The sequence below is a fragment of the Anoplopoma fimbria genome, chromosome 17, assembly GCF_027596085.1.
Source record: "Anoplopoma fimbria isolate UVic2021 breed Golden Eagle Sablefish chromosome 17, Afim_UVic_2022, whole genome shotgun sequence".
NCBI lineage: Eukaryota > Metazoa > Chordata > Actinopteri > Perciformes > Anoplopomatidae > Anoplopoma > Anoplopoma fimbria.
In genome coordinates, this window is record NC_072465.1 from 9,814,198 (window position 1) to 9,836,431 (window position 22,234).

The 22,234-nt window shown below is 41.8% G+C and overlaps 1 protein-coding gene across 1 annotated transcript in view; it reads left to right on the forward strand.

Moving 5' to 3' along the window:
* The window catches only part of epha8 (eph receptor A8), a 106,844-nt gene extending 90,224 nt beyond the window's left edge, over positions 1 to 16,620 (forward strand). Inside the window, exons 9-20 of the mRNA XM_054617543.1 lie at positions 373 to 497; positions 3,050 to 3,212; positions 5,419 to 5,515; positions 6,755 to 6,822; positions 7,101 to 7,226; positions 7,784 to 7,969; positions 9,005 to 9,066; positions 9,742 to 9,951; positions 13,748 to 13,897; positions 13,989 to 14,179; positions 15,026 to 15,184; positions 16,506 to 16,620. Of these exons, the coding sequence (XP_054473518.1) occupies positions 373 to 497; positions 3,050 to 3,212; positions 5,419 to 5,515; positions 6,755 to 6,822; positions 7,101 to 7,226; positions 7,784 to 7,969; positions 9,005 to 9,066; positions 9,742 to 9,951; positions 13,748 to 13,897; positions 13,989 to 14,179; positions 15,026 to 15,184; positions 16,506 to 16,620 (1,652 nt within the window). The remainder of the gene's footprint in view (positions 1 to 372; positions 498 to 3,049; positions 3,213 to 5,418; positions 5,516 to 6,754; positions 6,823 to 7,100; positions 7,227 to 7,783; positions 7,970 to 9,004; positions 9,067 to 9,741; positions 9,952 to 13,747; positions 13,898 to 13,988; positions 14,180 to 15,025; positions 15,185 to 16,505) is intronic.
* Positions 16,621 to 22,234: the final 5,614 nt, after the last annotated feature.

The window sequence follows — 22,234 nt, forward strand, 5'->3', positions numbered from 1 at the left end:
TATCCCCATTCCTATAATAATTACCAAATTTATGGCAGATCATTTGTAACAGATTGTAAGGCACTGACCAATAATATTGTCCTGCTGATTGAGGCTAGTCAGACATGGGCTAATCATTTAGTTTCAAGGACTTGCTGGGGCTAAAACCACATGGCAATCACATGATATGAACTATAAAGTCTGCACCAACTAGCTGTCAGGGCCACCTCAGTGTACAATAAAAGATTGATCACCCTGCCTGAGTGTATTTCAGTTCCTGTGTAAACATGATGTTACTGTAGTGTAATGTCCTTATCTCATTTGTACGTGGTGCTCACTGAGCATTCGCATCTTGAACTGACAAAGCAGTAATCTCTCCTGTTTCTTGCACAGCCCCCTCTGAAGTGATGGCGATCCGGCAGGAGAACACCAGCCAGAACAGTGTGCTCCTGATGTGGCACGAACCCGACCAGCCCAACGGAGTCATTCTGGAGTACGACATCAAATACTACGAGAAGGTACCGGAACCAGCCGCAGCATCCGCACCGTTTCATTTGACTCATTTGTTTTTAGGGTTGCTTATTTTCCAAAACTATTCAGGCAGCTTATGAGAAGAAGATAAAAAAGTGACACTGTCTCTGTGCTACCTGGGGAACATAAGCTCATTGTCTTCAAAGGGCTAAAACTAAACTGAGCCAAGATATTTGTGAATGCGGAGGAGTGGTTGGATAGACTCAGGATAACTTAATCCCCAAAAAATAAAAGGTACCGCTGGCAGCTCAGCTAATTGAAAGGAAATGGGGGTCGAGAGAGGAGGATGAGACGGCGTGGATTCCACCTCAGCGAAAGTGACGGTGACAGTAAGCGGCTGGCGGGGTAATTGCCGCGAGAGAGAACGTGCGCATGCAGTGTGTGTGTGTGTGTGTGTGTGTGCGTGTGTGTTTGGGGCGAGCGTTTGCGCGTGATGATAGGAATCAGCTAATTGCAGCGGGAGCAGCCTGGAAACAGACAGTCTCATAGCCAAACAAGCAGGACGTTGCTGGGGGAGTGATGGAGGATTAGCTCGTCTCTTGCTGCTGGCGTCTTAATCTGGCCTCGCTCTGAAGGTTGAGACACCCGAGGGGGGGGGGGGGGATTTGAAGTGGACAAGTCAGCAATGTGGTTTCTTAAGGTTTCTATACACTTAAACAACAATGAGTCACAGCGAGGGTGGCAGCAGCAGCAGAACACTACAGGGGATGATAATGAAGACAAAAAAATCTCTCTCATTTCTGCACCCGGCACTTCTTCTTAATTAGGCTCTTATCCTTTTTTCCGAGTACACATGAATGATTCACTTATTATGCTGTTTGGATGCACCTTGCACCTCCTTATTATCGCTGAACTCGTTTTACCTTCCAAACTTATGAAGGATCGGAGAATTAAGTTGGCAAAAAGATGCTGCGGCAGGCAGGAACAAGGCGAGGATAGCAGTGACGATGACGACGGTAATGATGAACTTCATTGTTGATCAAGTCTTCACAAGAATAAACGTGTTCCTCGGAAAAACCAGAATCCCGCTTTAATGAATATGTACATAACAAAAATAAAACTGAGAATTCACATTTGAACATATGAGGCATCACAAATGAATTGTCTAAATGGGAATAAACAATCATCAAAGTACCTGTCATTTTTCAAGAAGACGCCTGAGGTAATTACCTGCCAATTACGTTTGACTGGCAGACAAGGTTGCATTTATTTACACGACGGCAAACAGGATGGGAAATCTAGTTAAAGACCCCAAACAGTGTGTGTGTGTGTGTGTGTGTGTGTGTGTGTGTGTGTGTGTGTGTGTGTGTGGGGGGGGGGGGTTGTGAATCTGTTAATAAGCGGCAGATCCAGCATGATCTGACCATTTCCACCGAGATACCCCTGGGACTACGACTCATTCAAGTCCCTGCTCCTTTCCCCCCAAGCACCATCACATCTAAGCTAGTGGTCTCCTTCCAACCTGCATCAGACGCGCTTCATTTGCATAGTAATGCATCAACAATCACGTTGTTGTTCATGTTAAAAATAAGGAGCCTTGTTTGCTTTCCTTATTCAGAGTTTATTAGGATTGAGCTTGTCAAATTCAACACTGCACTCCCTTGAACACCTAGACATTCACCTGCCAAGCGTGAAGAAATCAGATGAGCGGTTCTGGAGATAAGCAATGGACACACAGACAGACAGATGGAGATTCCTTGATCTATAATTAGATGCTAATTAAGTGACAGCAACATATCCATGTTTCTCCAGCTGATCATGTGCTCCATTGTAAAACAGTGTTATAAATTATGTGGAGGAAGCCCCTACTATTTCTACAGAAATGTGTAAGTAATTATTTGCAGCAGTTTGAAAGCTAAACTTTAAATAACCTTAACATCATACAGTCAAATCCTGTGGTTTGTTTAAACCTAGAGTTTGGAAAGAGTTTTCAGAGGGGGTTGTCTGTTTTTTCTTTTGCTATTCCGGAGAATCCAATGCCTGAAAAACAGGGATTCGTGAGGAGGGGGCACCCTTATCTGAAGGGTGGGAGTGATGGAGAGATCAGATTAGGAGACGTGTTTGAGGAAAGAAAAGTTTCAACACAATTTTATTTTTGTTTAATTCATGGTTAAAGAAACAATTAAATCCCTGTTCATGCATTAAATTGATAAGTTGTTTATTTTAACAATCAGAGAGGTTGTGTTTAGTTTATTGATACCATTATGGATGTAGCAGCCACTACTGCAATAAATATTGCATACTATTGAGACATAATACACACATATTTGCAGTAAAACTAAAAACTCCCTTTATTCTTCCCTCTTTTTTGGACTTTTTGGAAAAAACTTTTTTTGTTTCAGGTTTAAGTGTAACCAGCAATGAACTTAGTTACATCAAATGCATTGAGATCACGGTTTGGGCTGTAAAGTGTTCTATTTAGCACATTTCATGTTTTATTATAACCTATCTGCAACGTGTTAATATGGAGCAGCAGAGCCTGTGTGTTTTTTATTGAGCTCCCTAACCTGACTTTTAAACGTGGTGGTTTCTGTTCCAGGACAATGAAGCGCACAGTTACTCCACCTTGAAGTCTAAAAATACCAGCGCCCGGGTATCAGGGCTGAAGCCGGGCACCAAGTACATCTTCCAGGTCCGAGCCAGAACGTCGGCGGGCTGCGGACGCTTCAGCCAGAATGTGGAGATCCAGACTGGGAAAGCAGGTGTGTATGTTAGTGTATGGTGGTCTATAAGAAACTGAAATACATTGTATCTCAGAATTGTTGCTCAAAACCTGCTGGCGGCCCCGAGCCACGGGGACCCTTTAGCGGTTGTATGTTGTTTTAAAACAGTTGAAAAAGTTTGGTAAGAAAACAGTTTGTTGTGTCAAAAAACTTCTTAAACCCAGGCCAGACTGCACAGCATGGTCCCGGGCTAAAGTGTCAGCGAGGCTGATAACCGCCCCGGTCCATCCCTCTGTTCTATTGATCTGAGCTTTGTTAGAGGGTCACCCCTGTCAGCAAAACTGCAGCCTATCCCGGCTACAAACAGCTGTACACAGTGCTGGGGGTTGGGGGTGGGGGAGGGTAGAAGTCTTCATGAGTCTGTCCACCTGAGGCTAACACAACACTGAAAGTTAGGACTCAATGAAAAAAAAAAAAACTTTCATTAGAACATTTCTCTTTCCTATTAGGGGATTTGGCAGAGAACCTGCGGAGCAGACTCTAGGTCTGCAAAGCTAAACCTCCTGCCTGGTCAGAGTCCCAGTGCTGTTTCACTGACTAATAGTCTCCCTTCATTCTGCTGCTCACTGGACCCCAGACTCTGCTCCTCTTGATACTGACTCTGAAAACAAGAGGACTGTACATGCCCCACTGCTGCCATACATGCTGAGTGATCAATAAGTCCAAAAGTTAATGAAAACAAGATTAGCCTTTTTCAATGTGTCCGTTCCATGTAGTTCCGTCTTACCCAACGTTGTTCCTTCAATGGTAACCAATGTTTATCTCAAGGCTCTAGGGATGGCAAATTCTTGGATCCAGACTCAAATATCTCTTACATTTGTTGCCATAGAAATGTTTACAGATGTTCATGGTCCCCAGAGAATGAAACTTACTGATTTTATGTAATCCTCTTACCTTTGCTCTTGAGCCAATGGCAAGCTTAAGCTTTCACTTGTCAAGTAAAATGTATCTACATCTACTAGTCAGATAAACGCAAACGTTTTACAGACATTCCTATAGTATGTATCCCCGTTGCTTTGGGGATCGTATGACTTTTCATCTAGCACCACCGCGTAATTACGAATCCCACTGCTTCTATTGGTAAGACCCGCCCCACTCCCCCAAAGGTTAGTGACTAACGGTGATCCTCTGACTTTTCATCTGGTACATTTTCAAATTGTCCAATACTTTGGTTTATGACCAATACCTGCACAACTAATGGCATTCATATCAGCCTCTTTTGTACTAAATGCCTTTTGCTGAATGGCAAATGTTGGCATGCTTTGTGCTTATTTGGCAAATATTAGCATGCTAAGAACATTACACTAAGATTGCTTATAATGCCTAGCCAAGCAACAAACCCATGTGAAAGGGTGTTCGTCCCAGCTGTAGCATACACAGTGGGAATGACTAGTAAAAATATGTATCGAAGACATACTAAATCATTTTTAAGAAATCACAATGTCTTTACAATTACAAATGCAACAGCTTATTCTTGACTTGTGAAATGTATTATGTTTTGTACTCAACAGACTTGTAAAATTATAATATAATTAGATTTTATGTAATTTGAAAGGTACATCATTTTAACCTCTTGCTTTATATGCAGTTATCCCATCAGATTTGGCATGCGTAAGTAATTGTACTGCATTATACAGTTTTTTTTTCCAACACGCAGTACATCTCACATATACATAAAGGTATATAACATTGTATTTAAAAGGTGCTCAATACAGAATTCAGAGCATATTTATTGCCTCCACATGGCGACTGCTGATCGCGCGGCTAGCAGCTAACACTGCTCACAACAGCAATAGGGCTGACTGACACTTACTGAGCTAATGATGTTTACCTGGGCGCTACGATTATCCACCAAACACTACTCGACTATATCTTTACTCAGCAGATTTTTTGCTGCTATATTTATGCTTTGAATCCTGTATATAGAACCTCTATAGGTAGAGGCTTAATCACTTGCAAGTCTGGGACAACATTACATTTTTCAAGATAGCCACGCACAAAGTGTCAAAGTGCAAACAAGAGGTAATTATAAAATGCTGGGCTCTTTAATGCTTCTGCAAATTCTTGTTTATCTTGTGTGACCATGAACACTGTACCTGCCCGCCTGTGTTTGCCGCTGTGTGTGTCAGTGTTAACTGCAAACTCAGCTAGCTAACCCAGAGCGTGTTTGCTCATGTGTTTCCAGCTCCTCTGCGCTACAACACCATGACCATCATCTGGATCTGCATGGCCCTGGTGTCCAGCCTGATCACCTTTCTGGCCATCATCATCTGCAGGAAACGGCAAGGCTACACTTTACCACACTACCCATCGCTGCTGTGTGTGGAACACTTTCTTACGCTTCTCTAACATATCTCTCTTTGTGTAAATGTTGCTTGTGATCAAAAGCCCCTGTGTGCATTGTGTTTTTCCACATGTGGCATTGGATGTAAAGTAAAATTAAAAGTGAGGTATTCTCCAAAAGATAGGGAAGGATCTCGTTTAAGCCTGTGTGAGAAGCTAAAACACCTTTAGTCTCCCTTGTCATGCTGAAATATCCATTTGCTTCAGCTTCTCTCATCTCCTCAACCCTCCCTGTCCTCTCAACGTCTTGTTTAGCAAATTTCCTAACTGGTAATTTCCACCTCGTAGTATATTTAATTATGTTGATTCATGTCCAGTAGCTTGCAAGCCAAACGTTCCCACTTCCCGTCATCCTCCCTTTTTTGAAGTTTTCAACTTACATCTCTTGAATGCTGCATCAAATAATTAATTAAAATGCCCTTAATTACTTCGTACTTCAATGCATATTAAGTTTTTCATTTCCATTCTGTTAGAGAAGGGGAAGGAATATGTCTGATGATTTAAATGTGTTTTCCAGGCAAAATCATACTGCCTAGGACTGCAAAGTCCAATGTATTTAATGAAACTAAGATGGAGAATCAAAAAAGAAAGTCTTCACTGATGGTGGAGTTTAGCGTTTAAAATGGAATTTTTTTATGAATACACTAAAAATGGGCCAACCACACAGATTGAGATCCAAACAGTCTAAAGAAAACCTAAACCAGAAGTTGGTTCCCCACACCCCCCATTGTGAACAAGGCAGTAAATCCCTCCGCCCTGTCTCCCCTAAATGCCCTCCTGAGATGTATCCACTGTTCCTTTGTAGCATGAATATTTGATGTTAATCATTTTAACTATAGAAACAGGTCTGTTACTATAAAGGGAACCTCATGATGGAAATAATTAGAAGGCTCGGTTCCACCTTGTCGCCGGTGGAAAGCATAATTAACAGGGAGAAGAGGTTGACGGTTGCTCCTTTATAAATGACTAAGTATCACTAAGTGATGAATAGCTCTGTTGAAGTTAATAATTAATTATGAACAACTATTGATTTATTAATTATGAGCCGAGTTTGATTGTACAAATGTTTCATTATTGTCCTGTATTCATCCCACTGTATGTTTATGTGTGTGCGTGTGTGTGTGTTTGGATGACTATCTGTGTGTGTGTGTGTTTGTGTGTGTGTGTGGTTTGTATAGACACTGTGGTTACAGCAAAGCCTTCCAGGACTCCGATGAGGAGAAGATGCATTACCAGAACGGTCACGGTATGTTTGGCCCCACTCCTCAATTATAAACCACTACGCTCATGTATTGATCAGACTGCATGTAATAAAGTTCATCCTTTGTGCAAACAATTTTTCATCATGCGCCGAGTGATCACAGGAGCACACGCTGTTTATGTTCTTTCTCTCTCTCTCTCTCTCTCTTCTGCTTCTTTCTGTGAACCAGCTCTTCTCTTTCATCAAGTCTTCCCCTCACACACACCAGTGACAAGGAGCTCATTCTCCGATATGTGACCGAATGCTAATGTTGTTTATCTTAGTGTCATTTCCCGACGCGAGGTTCTACATCGACCCGCACACATACGAGGACCCCTGCCAGGCGGTCCACGAGTTCGCCCGAGAAATTGAAGCTTCCAGGATCAAAATAGAGAAAATCATTGGCTCAGGTGAAAAAAAAAATAGGAAAATAAAACCTGTGCACACACACACACACACTTACACACAGAGTGAGAATCATTGGCCGGGGCTAACTTAAAATCATTGGCCAGTGTAAAGGCTGCGGTGTGCAGCAGAGAGGAGGATGGCAGAGCGGAATCAGAGCGTTGCGTGGGGCTGTCAATCAGAGCTCCCCAGACGGGCAGGGAATACTAACACCGTGTCGGCTCCACAGTACACTGTGCTGCTGGATGTAACTCCTGCAGACATGAAGAGAAGTGTGGACTCGAGGAAGACAAATAAGCAATCACACTTAAAAAGTTATTCTGAGATAAGAATTAATGAGAAAGAGGCAGATGGAGGATTATCTTACTTCTACTTTTGCACATATGGATGTGGATTTCTCTTATCTAACGCAGCAAATTCACTTAAGACACATTTGCAATTATGGCTTATATGTTATATGTGGCGGTGGTGGGGGGGTGCAGTGCATGTTGAATGCAGTGGAATAGAATTACAGAGTGGATTAGCGCTGAATTTGAATCCCTTCTTGTGTTGGTGTGTTTAGGGGAGTTCGGGGAGGTGTGTTATGGGCGCATGAGACTCCCGGGGAAGAGAGACATCCCAGTGGCCCTGAAGACCCTGAAGGCGGGATACACGGAGAAGCAGAAGAGGGACTTCCTGGCGGAGGCGTCCATCATGGCCCAGTTCGACCACCCCAACGTCATCCGCCTTGAAGGAGTGGTAACCCAGAGTACGCAACCCTGAAACTATTTATTAATATAAAGATGTTTTCAGGATTATTGACGTAAGAGTTATGACTGTTATTGAGCATGATATATAACAGTGGAAATACATTTTTAGGCTTCCCAAACCTCATCTTCTGTGTGTGTAATGTCATGTGACAACTTGCAGGGCTTTCACGCCTTTTGCTCCCTCAGTTAGAACTGTTCTTTTGATTTATAATTTGGCTGTGTAGGAAGTAAGCCCATAGTAATTCTGAGGTGGACTTGGACCGAAGACTTAAGACCAAAAAGGCTTTCTCGAGTGTCTCTATGTACAACTTTGTAAAAGTAATGGCTTTATTACCGAGTCGATCTGCATAGACCCCCCAATGTTCAAATGGCTACCTTTACAGCAGAAATACCCATGTTTACAGCCTGGTAAAAAATCGGTTTTGGTCTCTATATCTAATTTCCCTGTTCATGACAACGGTACTGGGGGTGGCAGCTTTGAGTGACAGGTGGTTGCCGTCGCAGTGAGGTTGCTAGCCGCAAGCTGTCTCCTTTTCTACGTCACCAGGGCCCGCCTCAGCTCAAGCGACGATCCACCTTTTTGCCCATTTTTAGGGTTGTGCCTGTGTTGTCACTGACAAGAAGCTTCACGATGCCCTTCCAGAAGCCTATCGGTGATGTCCATATTTCATACCGCCCATGGTTAAAATAAGAATGTTTTGTTATAAAAGTGAAGTTTCAAAAGTTACATGGTCAACTTATTTAAGTCAACATTGATATTGGTTTCACACGGTACACGAACGGCGGTCTCCTGGGTGAAAGTTACGTGTTTGAACCAGCCGGTCCTCCTCCCGACGCGGACTTTGTAGCTCTTTACATTCCTTCACCTGAGTTCTTAAGCAATTGCTCTGACCTGGTCCATCTCATACAGACGTCAAAGGATGCCTTGTGGGTCGAGGGCCGAGACAAAGCGTCACTAATTTAGGACCGGGGAATGAGACCGAGCTGGTTCAGCGCAGGAAGGAGTCCTGAGGGTTTCTGTTTTGTTCCCTCAGGCAAACCGGCGATGATCATCACAGAGTACATGGAGAACAGCTCTCTGGACTCCTTCCTCAGGGTTGGTATTGAAGCAGTAAAGGTTCCTGTGTGCTTTTCATTTTGTCTCCAGTGTAAAGTGCTTCTTCTGTTCTATGTTATTGAGTTAGTGGCGATCTTTTCCTTCAGCGTTTAGCAATGAAAGCTATAACTGCTCGTCATCCAGTGAAAACTATGTATCATGACTTCTTAACAACCGTTAACAAGCTCTAATTCAAGCTTAGAGCATTCGTCTCCAATGGTTTCCAGATTGTTTTATGAGTGTTGGAGAATTTTTCTCAACACCCCAAGGAGATTCAGCGGTTCAGCGATACATGGTTTTCGCTGAGAGCAACATCACTTCACTTCACATCTATTTATCAGAGAATCATTGTTGCCAGGCAGTGATTTGGAGCAGCAAATGTGAAAGTTTTCTTTAAGGAGATACAAGTTGATTTAACATTGTGTCACTTCGACAATGTCAAACAGCTCCTGTATTTGCTTATATGAAGATACCGTGGATTATTACCTAAAAAGCAAATCCCTGTCATGTTTTCTTCTCTTATCTGTACGCTCCTCTCTATCTTGATTAAAATCTCTTCTACTATCACTCTCCTCATCTGTTCTGTCACGTTTTTTGTTTTTTATGTGATCTGCCATTAAAACTCTCTCTCCCTACCTCCTCCCTCCTTATCTTTCTCTTTTTTTCTACCTGTAGAGGCACGATGGCCAGTTCACCATCATCCAGCTGGTGGGTTTGCTGCGCGGCATCGCGGCCGGTATGACCTACCTGTCTGACCTGGGATACATCCACAGAGACCTGGCTGCCCGCAACATCTTGGTCAACAGCAACCTGGTGTGTAAGGTGTCTGACTTCGGCCTGTCCCGGGTGCTGGAGGACGACCCCGACGCTGCATACACCACCAGTGTGAGTTTTCACATTGAGGCAAGCATTGATGCGGCGCACACACACACACACACTCAGACAAGCACACAGGTCTTTAAAGGAAGCAGCGAACACGTGTAAACGGACTGAAAAAACATAAACTATTCCACTTATGTCTTATACGTTATATGTCAAAGTTGCAGTTACAGCCTCATGTAAACTACCGGAGGTAGCCGCCTGATTAAGATACCTAAACTTAGGGTATCTGCAAATACCCATCTTGTATTGTGCAGTCTGTTCCCGAATTGAAAGGGACACTCCATTCATACATGAAGTTCAGTTTACTAGTCTTGGTTAGTACTTCTCAGCCCGTGTAAACCAGTGTCTTATGCAGGGCTCTGGTCATCCAAAGTAAGAAAAATCACACAACCCTGATGATGTCATCCATTTTTTAAAAACATGTTATTTCAGTCCTCGCTTTCTTAGCCACAACATGTAATGAAATTTGCCGACAAAAGGTACATAAACTGTACTTTAACGATTACATTTTTGGCAAGGTTCAGTTTCACAATAAAGGCCGCCTTTACATTAATATGCATTTATTTTTAATCACAGGCATAATTACATCACTATGAGAGGGAAGTGTCAAAATGAAAGAAAAAAAAGTTCTTGTGATCCATTTTTTAAGTCTGATCTCTTTTGTTTCCCCCCTGTGTTTATGACTTAAGACAATGCTATCATGTTCGTAATTGCCAGCTGTTTCACAGATGAAAAAAAAAATTATTAAGGAGGTTTCAAAGATTCCTTAGCAAAAGCTTTTTTATTCACCTGTTCACACAGGAAATAAAACAATTTAGAAAATGGATCACTAGATTTCTTTTTTTTCTCACTCTCTGCTCAGGGCTTCCGTACATCAGGGTTATTAATTGAGACAGAGTTCCTTCAGAGCCACAGAAGACATTAATCAACTGAGCAGTGCTCAGCGCTGCCCTTTATGTATAAATTGAGTTTCAACTTTAAAGCTGCACAAGGCATACTGGCAGCCTTTAGCAGCAAGTGCTTCAAATTTTGAACCTCAGACCCTTAAATCTTTTAAAATCATGTCAATAAAGGGCACGCTTAAAGATAACAGGACTCTTCTCTGGGCAGAACGTCTTTACAGATGTTACATTTATCAAATATATATCTTCATATTATGCAAATTAAGTTGACAAATACAGATGTATTTGACCATATCCTTTTTTATCCTTCTTAAATAATTTTATTTAAGAAGGCAGTTGCACTGTAATTCGGCCAGGAAAGAAGCATCAAGACAGCGTTAAAGTTGAAGACAAAAGCAACACAAATACAATCAAAGTCCCATGAAAGTGAGAGCAAAGTAAAATCATCTCTGTAAAGTGCTCCAGTAGAGAGCGGTCTAATATTAAACCTACAGCCCAGTGAGCACAAGTGTATTACGTCTTAACCATAAAATAAAATCCAGTGTCTGATGCTATCAGCTCACAGCAGATGGAAATCAGCATTTGACACATTTGTCTGTTACAGTCTGTTAAAGCACGGCAATCAGATTACAGGAAGCGAGGTGATTACACGCAGCATCACTCAGAGACATTCTGCTGTGGGGGAAAAGGATTGTTAATGATGATATTACATACACTATAGCTTCATCTGGAAATTAATGGCTGATTATGGCTGATGATAAACACGGTTCTCGTTACTGTCTGAAAGTGAATAAAAAAGCTGCCTATTGTATGGAATCTGGCAGCAAAGTCACTTTGAAGAAACCGCAAGTGTTGAGATCACGAGTGAAGGTTACAGGATTCACGTCTTGTTGCAGGTTTTTGTGGTTTAGCAGGACGTCGGGTGTGTGTAATGAGCTGCGTTTTCGAGAGTAACCTTCAAGTGTTTAAAATAACCTACTGGGAGCGCTTTGTTTGTTTAAGAAGAGATGCATCCATCCTTCAACCTAATTAAATGTCACTTTTTTATCAAGAGCATAGTATAAGTAGTTCACATTCTTGCTAACATTTGCGAATCTATTCTCGTCTTGGCCCTGCAACACGTGTCCTGTTTAGTCGATAAACTACGGTGTGTCTTTAAACTTAAAAACGTTCTAGTACATTTACTCAGTGGTTTAAGTATTGATTTTAGCTAGTACTTCACTTCATTTTATGTAGTTGTTTTTTCAGTGTAACAAATTTTAGAGGAAAATGGCGTTTTTTTATTTATTCCAGTATTTAACTGCTAGAGATACTTTGTCGTATACTACGTTGTTGATTAAACCACTCAACAGTTTACACAGTAGTTAAAATGAGCCACTAGCAGTAGTTGTCCACATTAAGGCAATAGTAATAAAATGATAATATGCTGTAAATTAAAACAATGTGAATATATGTGAGTACTTTTGGGGTTTTTTAACTACATTCTACTGGTAAGACTTCTGTACCTTACTTGTATAGGGTTATGTTTAGACTCTGGTACGACCACTTTAACTTAACCCTTGTGCCACATGTGCTTTTTTATTTATCAATCACGTGGCATACTTTTTGGCAAGGGTTTTCTTTTTTCTAATTTTGGAAGTTAAGCCCCAGCTCCTATAATATTTCTATAATAAACTGTGCAGCCAAAATACACTCATGCCCCTAAGGACAAAACTGTCGCCATTGAAACCCAAATTAAAACCAAAATGTTTGATCCCACGTCCATTACAGCATTAAATCAGATTTAGACATTTTCTCATGTTTGCCCTATGGGACTAGTACATGCTATTTTCTTGGTTTCCACTATTGGAAGCATTGCTGCTGTATTTTTGATGCAAAACATCAAAATCAATGTTGTTGCTAATCATTAAAAATATCGTGCTAATAATTTGACTGTAAAAAATCCCTCCTAACATTAAGCATAGAGACAATTATTCATTTTTGTAGGTTTATAAAACGACAGCAGTGGTATTATGAAAGCATTTTAAGAGTTAAAATTCTGAAAATATTATGTAGTGGTGATCAGGGTTTATGTTGGATGAATTGTTTTTTTCTTTTTGCAGTTTTATGAAGGGGACATCTTTTAAAGACATCAGAGCATTTTTTTAAAGGGATGCACAAGAGTTAAACTGCTCATCAAACCAAAATAATGAGCTTAAAGACACTAAAATGCTATCTGGAAGAGAAACTATGAAGTCAGGTGATCATTTTCTATGGGTTTGTCATTTGATCTTTTGTTAATATAAAAATATGAATGAAGTGTAGCTTTAAGTTAAGGATCCACCACTGCATTTACTTGACTTAACAGAGAATATTGTAAAAACACTGATCCCATTTTCTTATTAAATGTGTTTTTGACCACCCCCAGCTGTATTTGAACAGTTGTAGGGTCTACCTACCTGGTAAATGTTGAGGCTGTAGAATTGTATGTCTTTTTCACCATCCCCACCTGGATTTAAAGGTTAAGGCCAGCATCAATCTATATTTTTCTTATTGTCAACAAATCCCAGTGCAAGACCAAAATCATTAATGCATCACAATGTCAGTGACACTCAGCTCCAAGTCCTCTCTTTTCTACTGAAGATGAACATCTTTAAAAACTAAAACAAAGTTACATTTAAAAAGAAAAGACTCAGTACATTTATCGTAAATCTATCAGGCCTTTGATAATAAGACTACATTTTAATAGGATACATTGTTTGATGGCTTTTTGTCTTTTCATGGGATTGATTGACAGAGATTAGAAAGAATATAGAAAATAGCCAAACTAACCGTTTATTCTGCAATCATGAGTTTGATTTTACTACGAAAAAAGAAAGCCTGGAACACCCTGGTCATTGTCTTTATGCTCCCGACAGGGCGGGAAAATTCCAATCCGCTGGACGGCCCCGGAGGCCATCACCTACAGGAAGTTCTCCTCCTCCAGTGACGTGTGGAGCTACGGAGTGGTCATGTGGGAGGTGATGTCCTACGGAGAGCGACCGTACTGGAACCTCACCAACAGAGACGTGAGGACAGTTTGTTTCACCAACTTTGCCCCCTCACTGTTTTGTTGCAGCAGACACTGCAGCCTCGTGCATTTATTTTCTTTTTTTGCAGGTGATCAAATCCGTGGAGGAGGGCTACAGGCTGCCCGCTCCCATGGGCTGCCCCGGTCCTCTGCACACGCTCATGCTGGACTGCTGGCAGAAGGACCGCAACGAGAGGCCGCGCTTCTGCCAGATAGTCACCGTTCTCGACAAGCTAATCCGCAACCCGGAGAACCTGAAGTCCATGGACACGCTCTGCAGGTGGGTGGGCCGCTGAATGGATCCACGTTCGGCATCCTGTCACACGCCGAGGAGTCTTTTGATCCAATTTGGCCAGGCGAATTCGCCAGACATTTAATCAAATATTGGTTTGCGTGATTAGCAGATTATGCCGCAAAAAATCAAAGCGGGACGCCTGCTGCGTGGGGCTGAGAAGATGATCCGCCGGACAATGTCTGCTGACAGGCTGTTAGGTTGCTAAGTAGCCGTGCTGGTGTGGGAGCCGGGGTAAATCCAATCTCATCCCGCTGCTTTCAAACCTGAGCGCAGTGGGATGAAGCTGCAGCCCAAAAGTTTCCCTCAAAGTTCTCCCGCAAATGAAGCGAGCAGCTGCGTTGGTTTTTCCAATAAGCTCATTCCTGATAGACGCGCTGTGAGTAAAAGCCTGGCTGTGATATTGAGATCGATCCACTTCAAATCTAGGAGCACGTTTGAGAGGACACCAAGACGGACCTGCGTAAATTGCTCAGTTCGGATCCCGGGTCCTACGGAGCCAGTGATGTGTGGCCCTGTGTCTGTCAGCGAGAGGTAGTGAAAGAGGATGAGGAGCAGTGTTCAGGATCTCTCCCTGTATTAATCTACCCAAAGCAGCCATCCTGCAGCCACAGCCACCACCTCTTCTCTATCATTTTAAACGCTATTGATTTTCTGCCTCAGCTACTAGCCCCCCCCTTTTCCCTCCCGGTCGCTCTGCCTCTTGCTCACTTTTTGCCTATTTTTCTCATTTTCAGACTCCCTCTCACTAATCTTTTTGTCTTCTCATTTATCTTCCTCTCTCTCTCTGTCCATCTATGTCCATCCGTCTCTCTCTCTTTCTCTGTCCTGCAGTTTAAACAGTCCCCCGCTGATGGAGAGAGCCATCCCCGACTTCAGTAGCTGTAACTCAGTAAATGACTGGCTGGACACCATAAAGATGAGCCGCTACAAGGACCACTTTGCGGCAGGGGGGTACCAAACTCTGGGACACGTCATAAGCATGAACCAAGGGTGAGTGCTGACGTGGACGAAGGGTGATAACAACTAAGTTCGACCACTGTTGTGTATTTCCTTTGGTCGATTGCCACCTCCACGGCTCCATCTAATGAGCGTCTTCCATTGAGCTCCAGTCACAACACCGATAAAGCCTCAGGATCTGAGCTTGTTTCTATTTTAATCAGACTTCAAGTCTGTCCTACACAACTATCATCATCTCGTTTATAATGTGCAATTGAAATGACTCTGGCACCCTTTGCGGCAAATCGCAATGTGCCTCAAATGAAGCTGATATGTAAAAAAAGGAGTCCATCAAATGATACGATCATTTGTGTTGGCCAACAACAGGTGAAGGACTGGTTAAAGAAAAAAATGGAGGGTGAAATTTCTGTCACAGAATTTTAGGTACATTCACGAAATAACTCAGATCGCTTCTACTTTTTTGGATGGGTGTCAAGCTACTGTCAGAGAAGCTAAACATTCCTGCAGCCAGTGGTGCAGGAATGTTTGCACGGTGGTGTAGTGGCTAGCACTGTCGCCTCAAAGCAAGAGGGGCCCGGGTTCAATTCCCGGGCTGGACAACCTTCTGTGTGGAGTTTGCATGTTCTCCCCATGTCAGCGTGGGTTCTCTCTGGGTTCTCCGGAGTTCCTCCCACAGTCCAAAGACATGCACCTTAGGTTAATTGAAGACTCTAAATTTCCCGTAGGTGTGGATGTGAGTGTGAATGGCTGTTTGTCTATATATGTCAACCCTGTGATAGTCTGGAGACCTGTTCAAGGGGAACCCTGCCTTCACCCAATGACAGCTGGGATCGGCTCCAGCACCCCCGTGACCCTTAACAGGATAAGCGGTTACAGATAATGAATGAATGAATGAGGAATATCTATATAGGGAGAGGGTCCTATGCCGGTCCACCATGTTTCATTGCTATTTTTCCTACAGAAGCCCAAAATGGACAAACCAAACACTGGCTCCAGAGAGGGACTTTCACATTTTTACATTGCAGCTTGAATTTGGTGGCGTAAATGCACCTAAAAGCATCTGTGGGTTATTTTACACACTTGGAAATGGTAGGGTGTATTAAGTTTGTTGCAATTTGCAAACTCACCACTAGATATCACAAAATCCTGCACACTGCTCCATTAAGTTGATATTGATCATTTACACATCCAGCAGTTACACAACAACATTATTATCATATAATATTATTTTCTTCTCTGTTGGCTGTTTAGGTACAAAGAGACCCTGCCGACTATTTGAATATTTACTAAGCCGTCATGGGCCACTAAAACATAGATTTTGATGTGTGTGTCTGTTTGTGTGTGTGTCCTGCAGGGACATCCAGCGGCTCGGGGTGACACTGATGGGCCACCAGAAGAAGATCATGACCAGCGTCCAGCTGATGAGGGCGCAGGTCCTAAACAAAAGTGTGCCGTCTGTGCACGTATAACTCCCGACAGCGAGGTTTCTCATTGCTAAAAAAATCTAGAAACCCAGGCTTCTACAAGGTCTAGAGGGACTCCGTGGAAGTTAAGATGATCTGATGAACGGGAGAGGAAGATGTGCGGGAACTTTACAAGACTTTTTTCCCCGAAGAGTTGAAGAACAAAATGAGAAAGTTTTAACTGTGGAGCGATGAAAACACATGAGTTCTTTGGGACAAGTCCGACCTTTCATTTTATTTTATTTTTGTTCCTATCTGATCCCATTTTCTGAGTTTAAACGTCTTGTTTATTAATGGAAAAGACTGCCTTAATTACCACAAATATTTAAATTTCATCGCCAGCAAATAGAAGATAATTTATTATTGTCATGAATTTATCAGAGAGAGATATGATCTACTGAACCAGACGTTAGTACATGGAGTGATGTAGAGTGTCGGGATGGGGTACGGGGAGGTTTGAAATATTCTAGTGTCTGATGACACTCGCTGTCTCTCCTGCAGCACCAGCTTGAGGAGACTTGAGGCCGAGAATGACGCTCGAGACAGAGAGAAGTGGAGAAAAAGTGAGATAGGGCTCACCCAAGTTGCCAGATCGTCTCCCATCAGCGGAGAAGACCTATTTCACCCCAGGCTATTAATACCAACAAGAGGCACATTTCTCCGCCGTCTAACCTTGATGAATGACCCCAGGAGGAGCCCCAGAGCGCCTCTGCCCCGGCGTGAAGCTGCGTGGCGCACAATTCGCTGTACTCAGAAGATGTGTGTGATTCAGTTACAGTGCACTTTATTCTACAATCCCTCTGTGTTGTGGAGGCTTTGCAGTTGTTTCCCAAATCTCGTCTCAGCCACGACTGGAGTCACGATGTACAAATTGAAAATAGTACGTAAATAATGACTACTTAAAGTATAAAACCCAAGAAGAGAAAGAGATATATAACATTCGCTAGTGTAGTAAGTTGCTCGCTCATGAGATTTCTCTCCAAACTTTCTTCACTGTGACGGAAAAGAAAATATATTTAAATTAGATGCTGATATGTTTAAATACAACATAACTTCAAATACCGTGATAAATGCTGCATCTGAGGCATTTTCAGTATATTCAAGGATTTCTTATGAAACCTCTTATTTCAAATCTATTTTTCATGGATAGTAAATCTATTTCAGTTTTGAGTGTGAAAGTTTATTCTTGACCTTGGGAATAGTAGATTGATTAATTAATCTTTATAGATTCTCTATACGAGATTCAGAGCATTAATATAGCAGTGAACAACATATAGTGGACAAATGTCTCCCAGACCAGAGAATGAAGTCGCCCTCCCTCTGTGTGTGAGTGTTGCGATCGGAGCCTTCCCTAGCTTTGTTTACATAGCCAGGCCGGCCCACGTGCCTTTTAAGTGCATGTGATTCTCTGTTGTGCCTGCTCTGGCTAGCTAAAGGCCACCGCTCTACACTGCGATCAAACGGTGTGTCACCGCGAAAGCTTAGCACCCACCCTCTGGTTCCCCATCACGTACACACTGTTAGCTCTGTCGGCACCGTAGCCGTTGATTGCGCTGTTGGATTTGTTAGCACTGTTAGCGTCTAGCCGCCCGCTCAGCCGTGTCCATGCTGAGAGCCGTTTTCAGGCAATATGTGCTCTGAATTCCAAATTTAGAATCTTTAACTGAAGGTTCACTTACTATATCTTAGCATATATGACTACTGGCCATCATGTGACTTAAGTTCCATGAAAACTGAGCATATTTCAGTGTGCTGGTGAAGATCGTGTGATGTGACTGAAGTCCCAAAAAATCCAGGTGAACCCTCAGTTAAAATGAGTTTGTCAAACTCTGTCAATCCTATTGTTGATCTAGTTCAAATATATTTGAAACTACTAAAAAATATATATCTAAATCAAATCTTGTAAAGTCTATTTCAAATGAATCTATAATATATTATACACTTCTCAAGGCATGTCAGGCTACATGCATTTTTGAATTACTTTCAGGTACAGAAATACATTTTCATGCAGCTTCAAGGCATTTTTGAAATGCATTATGAAGATCCCATATATTGAAAATGTATTTGGAATGTATGAAGGTCAAAATTAATATCAGCTATCATTTGCATTTTGCATTATTTTCAGCTAAGCAGCTGATATTTACCATGGATGTATAAAGAGAACTGGATACAGCGTTGGAGGCGGGACCACGTTCATTTTTACGTAAGCTGCACTCTGGGGGCAAATTAAGCAAATACAGTTTATATGAAATATATATTATCCTCAGCATCCGTGGAGCCCATAATGACAAGCTCACTACCTTTAACCCCGCCTCGCTCACATAGTTTGCATGCTCTTAGCAGGACCACGATGTATTAATGAGACACATAAACTTGTCATGTCTAACAACTAAATTCAGCGACATATCAAAATCAGGATTGGAAAAATAAAGCGAATCAAAACTTGTGTGCCCATGGATGTATAGTCTGAGGTTGTGCCCTGTGCCTTTGCCCCGCGTGTTAGCAATACTACCTTAAATTCTGTTTAATATAGAGATGTTAAGACAGGCTTTACAGGCTTTACAGCATAAAACCCATGGATGTGTTATAAGATGATAAAAGTGACAAAAGGCAGCCAAAATAATCGTTTTTACAGCCTCATACAGCTAGCCTCAAGCCTATGAACCGGATATGCCATATGTGTGTCTGAGGCGTGTTCATTATGCCAGGGGAAATAACGGTGTCTTTGGCTATCAGTGCATTTTACAACTTTAAGGACCTAATGATGTAAATAAGGGCTATTAAAGTGTTTGTACCGGAAGGTTGAAGTTTACAGTCGTCTCTTCCCCATTGTAATTCTACGGGAAAAAAGTCAAGGACACAGAAATGTAATTACATGGTTTGGCCACTATAACCATTTTGCTTCAAAGTATCTCTTCCTGTATCTCTTTATACATCCGTGGTATTAATGCTAACTCGCAACTAGATGCTAACTCAAGCTTCTACTTCACTATCTAGTGTGTAAGCTAGGTGTACAACACGAGTAGCGCTAATTAGCTAAGCACATTTTTTTTATTATTTAACTGCTGCTAGCACATAAAAATCTGTCAGATGTGTTTGTGAAAGAATTATCAGTAAAAGAAGGCAGCGCAAAATATCCGTCAGCTGAATTCTGTTACAGTGCTAAACATGCTAACTTAGCTACTAAGCTACCAACGTTGGCTGTGTCAGTAAAGTTTGACAGTAATCCATGAATTTATATCGAAATCTATTCTAAAGTGACTCATGACTGCCAAACTTTCAAAAGTGTGTACAGCATTTTTATATTTCCTTAAGATTTCCCCTTAAAAAATGTTAATCAGTAGATCTCCTTAAATATTAACGCATCATAAGTATACTGTACATCGTTTTAGCTTTCAACCAAAATTAGACACACATTAGGGCGGATCGCCCACTATTACCCTAAGTTGTCGTTTGAACGTATTCTGATTATATTTTGCGGGGAGGGAGGGCTCCACCTGGAAGCCCTCTTGTTCCCTTGGGATTTAAAATGAATTAAATGGTACAGAAACTTGTCTAATTCAGTGGATATTCCAAGAGCAGCGTCAGCACCAATACCAATCAGTGCAATAATTCTGTACCCCAGAGTACACATTTTTATGGTATGAATGCTGGGGATATAATACACATAGGCTACACGGACTGTAAAATAAAGTGTTCTGATTAAATGTGATCACGCTGTTTTGCCTCAGTGTTGATGAAAAGCAGAAGAAGAACATGCAAGTATGTTTGTATCTAAACGCTCTCTAAAGTACATAATCATCCCTGATTTATACCCCCTCCCCCTCCGTGCCATCAAGGGAATGTCTTTTTCTTGTGCACCGCCGTAGGTTTTCCTCTAGATGATTGATGTCAGTTTTTATTAGAGAAGAACTTCATGATGTTCCTTGAACATGTATTATAGTGGCATTTCACGACTGGTTTCAAAAGATTTCTTTTTTCTTTAGGATGCTTTTGGAGACACTGGACTTGGACCGAAATCCCATATTTTATAAAGTTAGGATATGTTTTTGCTAGATGAATTGATTTATAATGTATACTGCAAGTTCAGTCACTGGGAGGGAGAAGAAATCAACAACCGGATTTATTCACATCATTATTTATTCATGCTCATTTGTTTTTTTCCCAAATAATGCAACTCTGAGAGGTTTTCTTAGGGTTGATGAATCATCCTTGTTGCTAATGATAAACCATAAATGTGCAAACTGTCCATAAATACACAATAAAGGAACGTTTGTCTGTGTGTGACTGCAACAGTGATTTTCCGACTATTTCTGAAACAATAGAGAGCTGATTTCAGCTCCGCTTGCTTTTAGTTCTTAATATTTGCACACTCTAAACCTCATGGGAGCTGTGGCTGTTGATGGCAAACAAAATGATAATTGTTTTCTGTTGATTTAAAGCTGCACTGAGTAATATTTTTACATCAACAATGGATCAAATTAATGTTATGTAAAAGGTGTTGCTCAACGTGACTAACCCACAGAGAATTATCATCCAACCCTGAAGTTCCACACAGCAGCACGGAGACATTTACTGTTTCATTTAGCTCATTGTTTTTCTGCTCTGCATTACACATTCAAATCATCACTGTAGGCAGCTGATTTCACTAAGAAGTGACTAGCTGGTACAGAAAAAGTCAACGGTGTGTTCTGTCCAGGCTGCATCCTCCAGTTCTGAAGCAATGTGTACTAAAACTTGAATTCTCTCTACTGACCAGCAGGGGGCGACTCCTCTGGTTGTATAGAAGTCTATGAGAAAATGACTCTACTTCTCACTTAATTTATTGAGTTTATGGTTTCAATCTCTAGTTTCAAGTCTTCTTCAATACAGCATGATGTTCATTTAGTAAATTATGGTCCATTTAAAGTCAAATAGATCATAAAGCAGAGTATGTTTTAGGACGGTCTTATTGTGAGCAACATCACTCCTCCACGTTCAAAACATGCTAACCTCCCTTCTTCGGTTGCGAAAAAACAACATGGTAACGACCATAATCCAAGATGGTGACGGCAAAATCCCCGAACACAAGGCTTCAAAACAGTAGTCCACAATCCAAAGGGTGATGGGAGTCACAAATGCACGCAAATATGAGCGGAACAGTTTGCACGACAGCATGTCTTGCAAGTCAATCAACGTTGAGATTATCCTGACGTCAGAGAGATTCAGAAATGGAAGACAAATAGCTGTCTCTGGGTTCTACGACTCAACAGGAGAGGGCGAAGCCATAGGACTACATGGGACAGAGGATTTCATATCTTGTACAGAGGGAAAATATATGATTTGATTGAATTAAAGTGTGTCAGGGCCTTAAAACTGCAACTTTGCCCAGAAGTCAGTTGTGAATAAATAAGGTCCATTTAACTAAATAATTTGCTGAGTGCTTTAAATAAACTGCATTCATCTCCTGGTTCACTCGACCTCCCTTGCATGGGATTTTCCATGGATCCGTCTTGACAAACACCAGCATGCGGTCCTGAGTGCGTTTGTCAGATGGATCGGCCTGAGGAGCGATGCGCCATTTAAGCAATCACCTCGCGTGGTCCAAAGAGCACTTGTCATGAATATTTTCTGGGTGTTC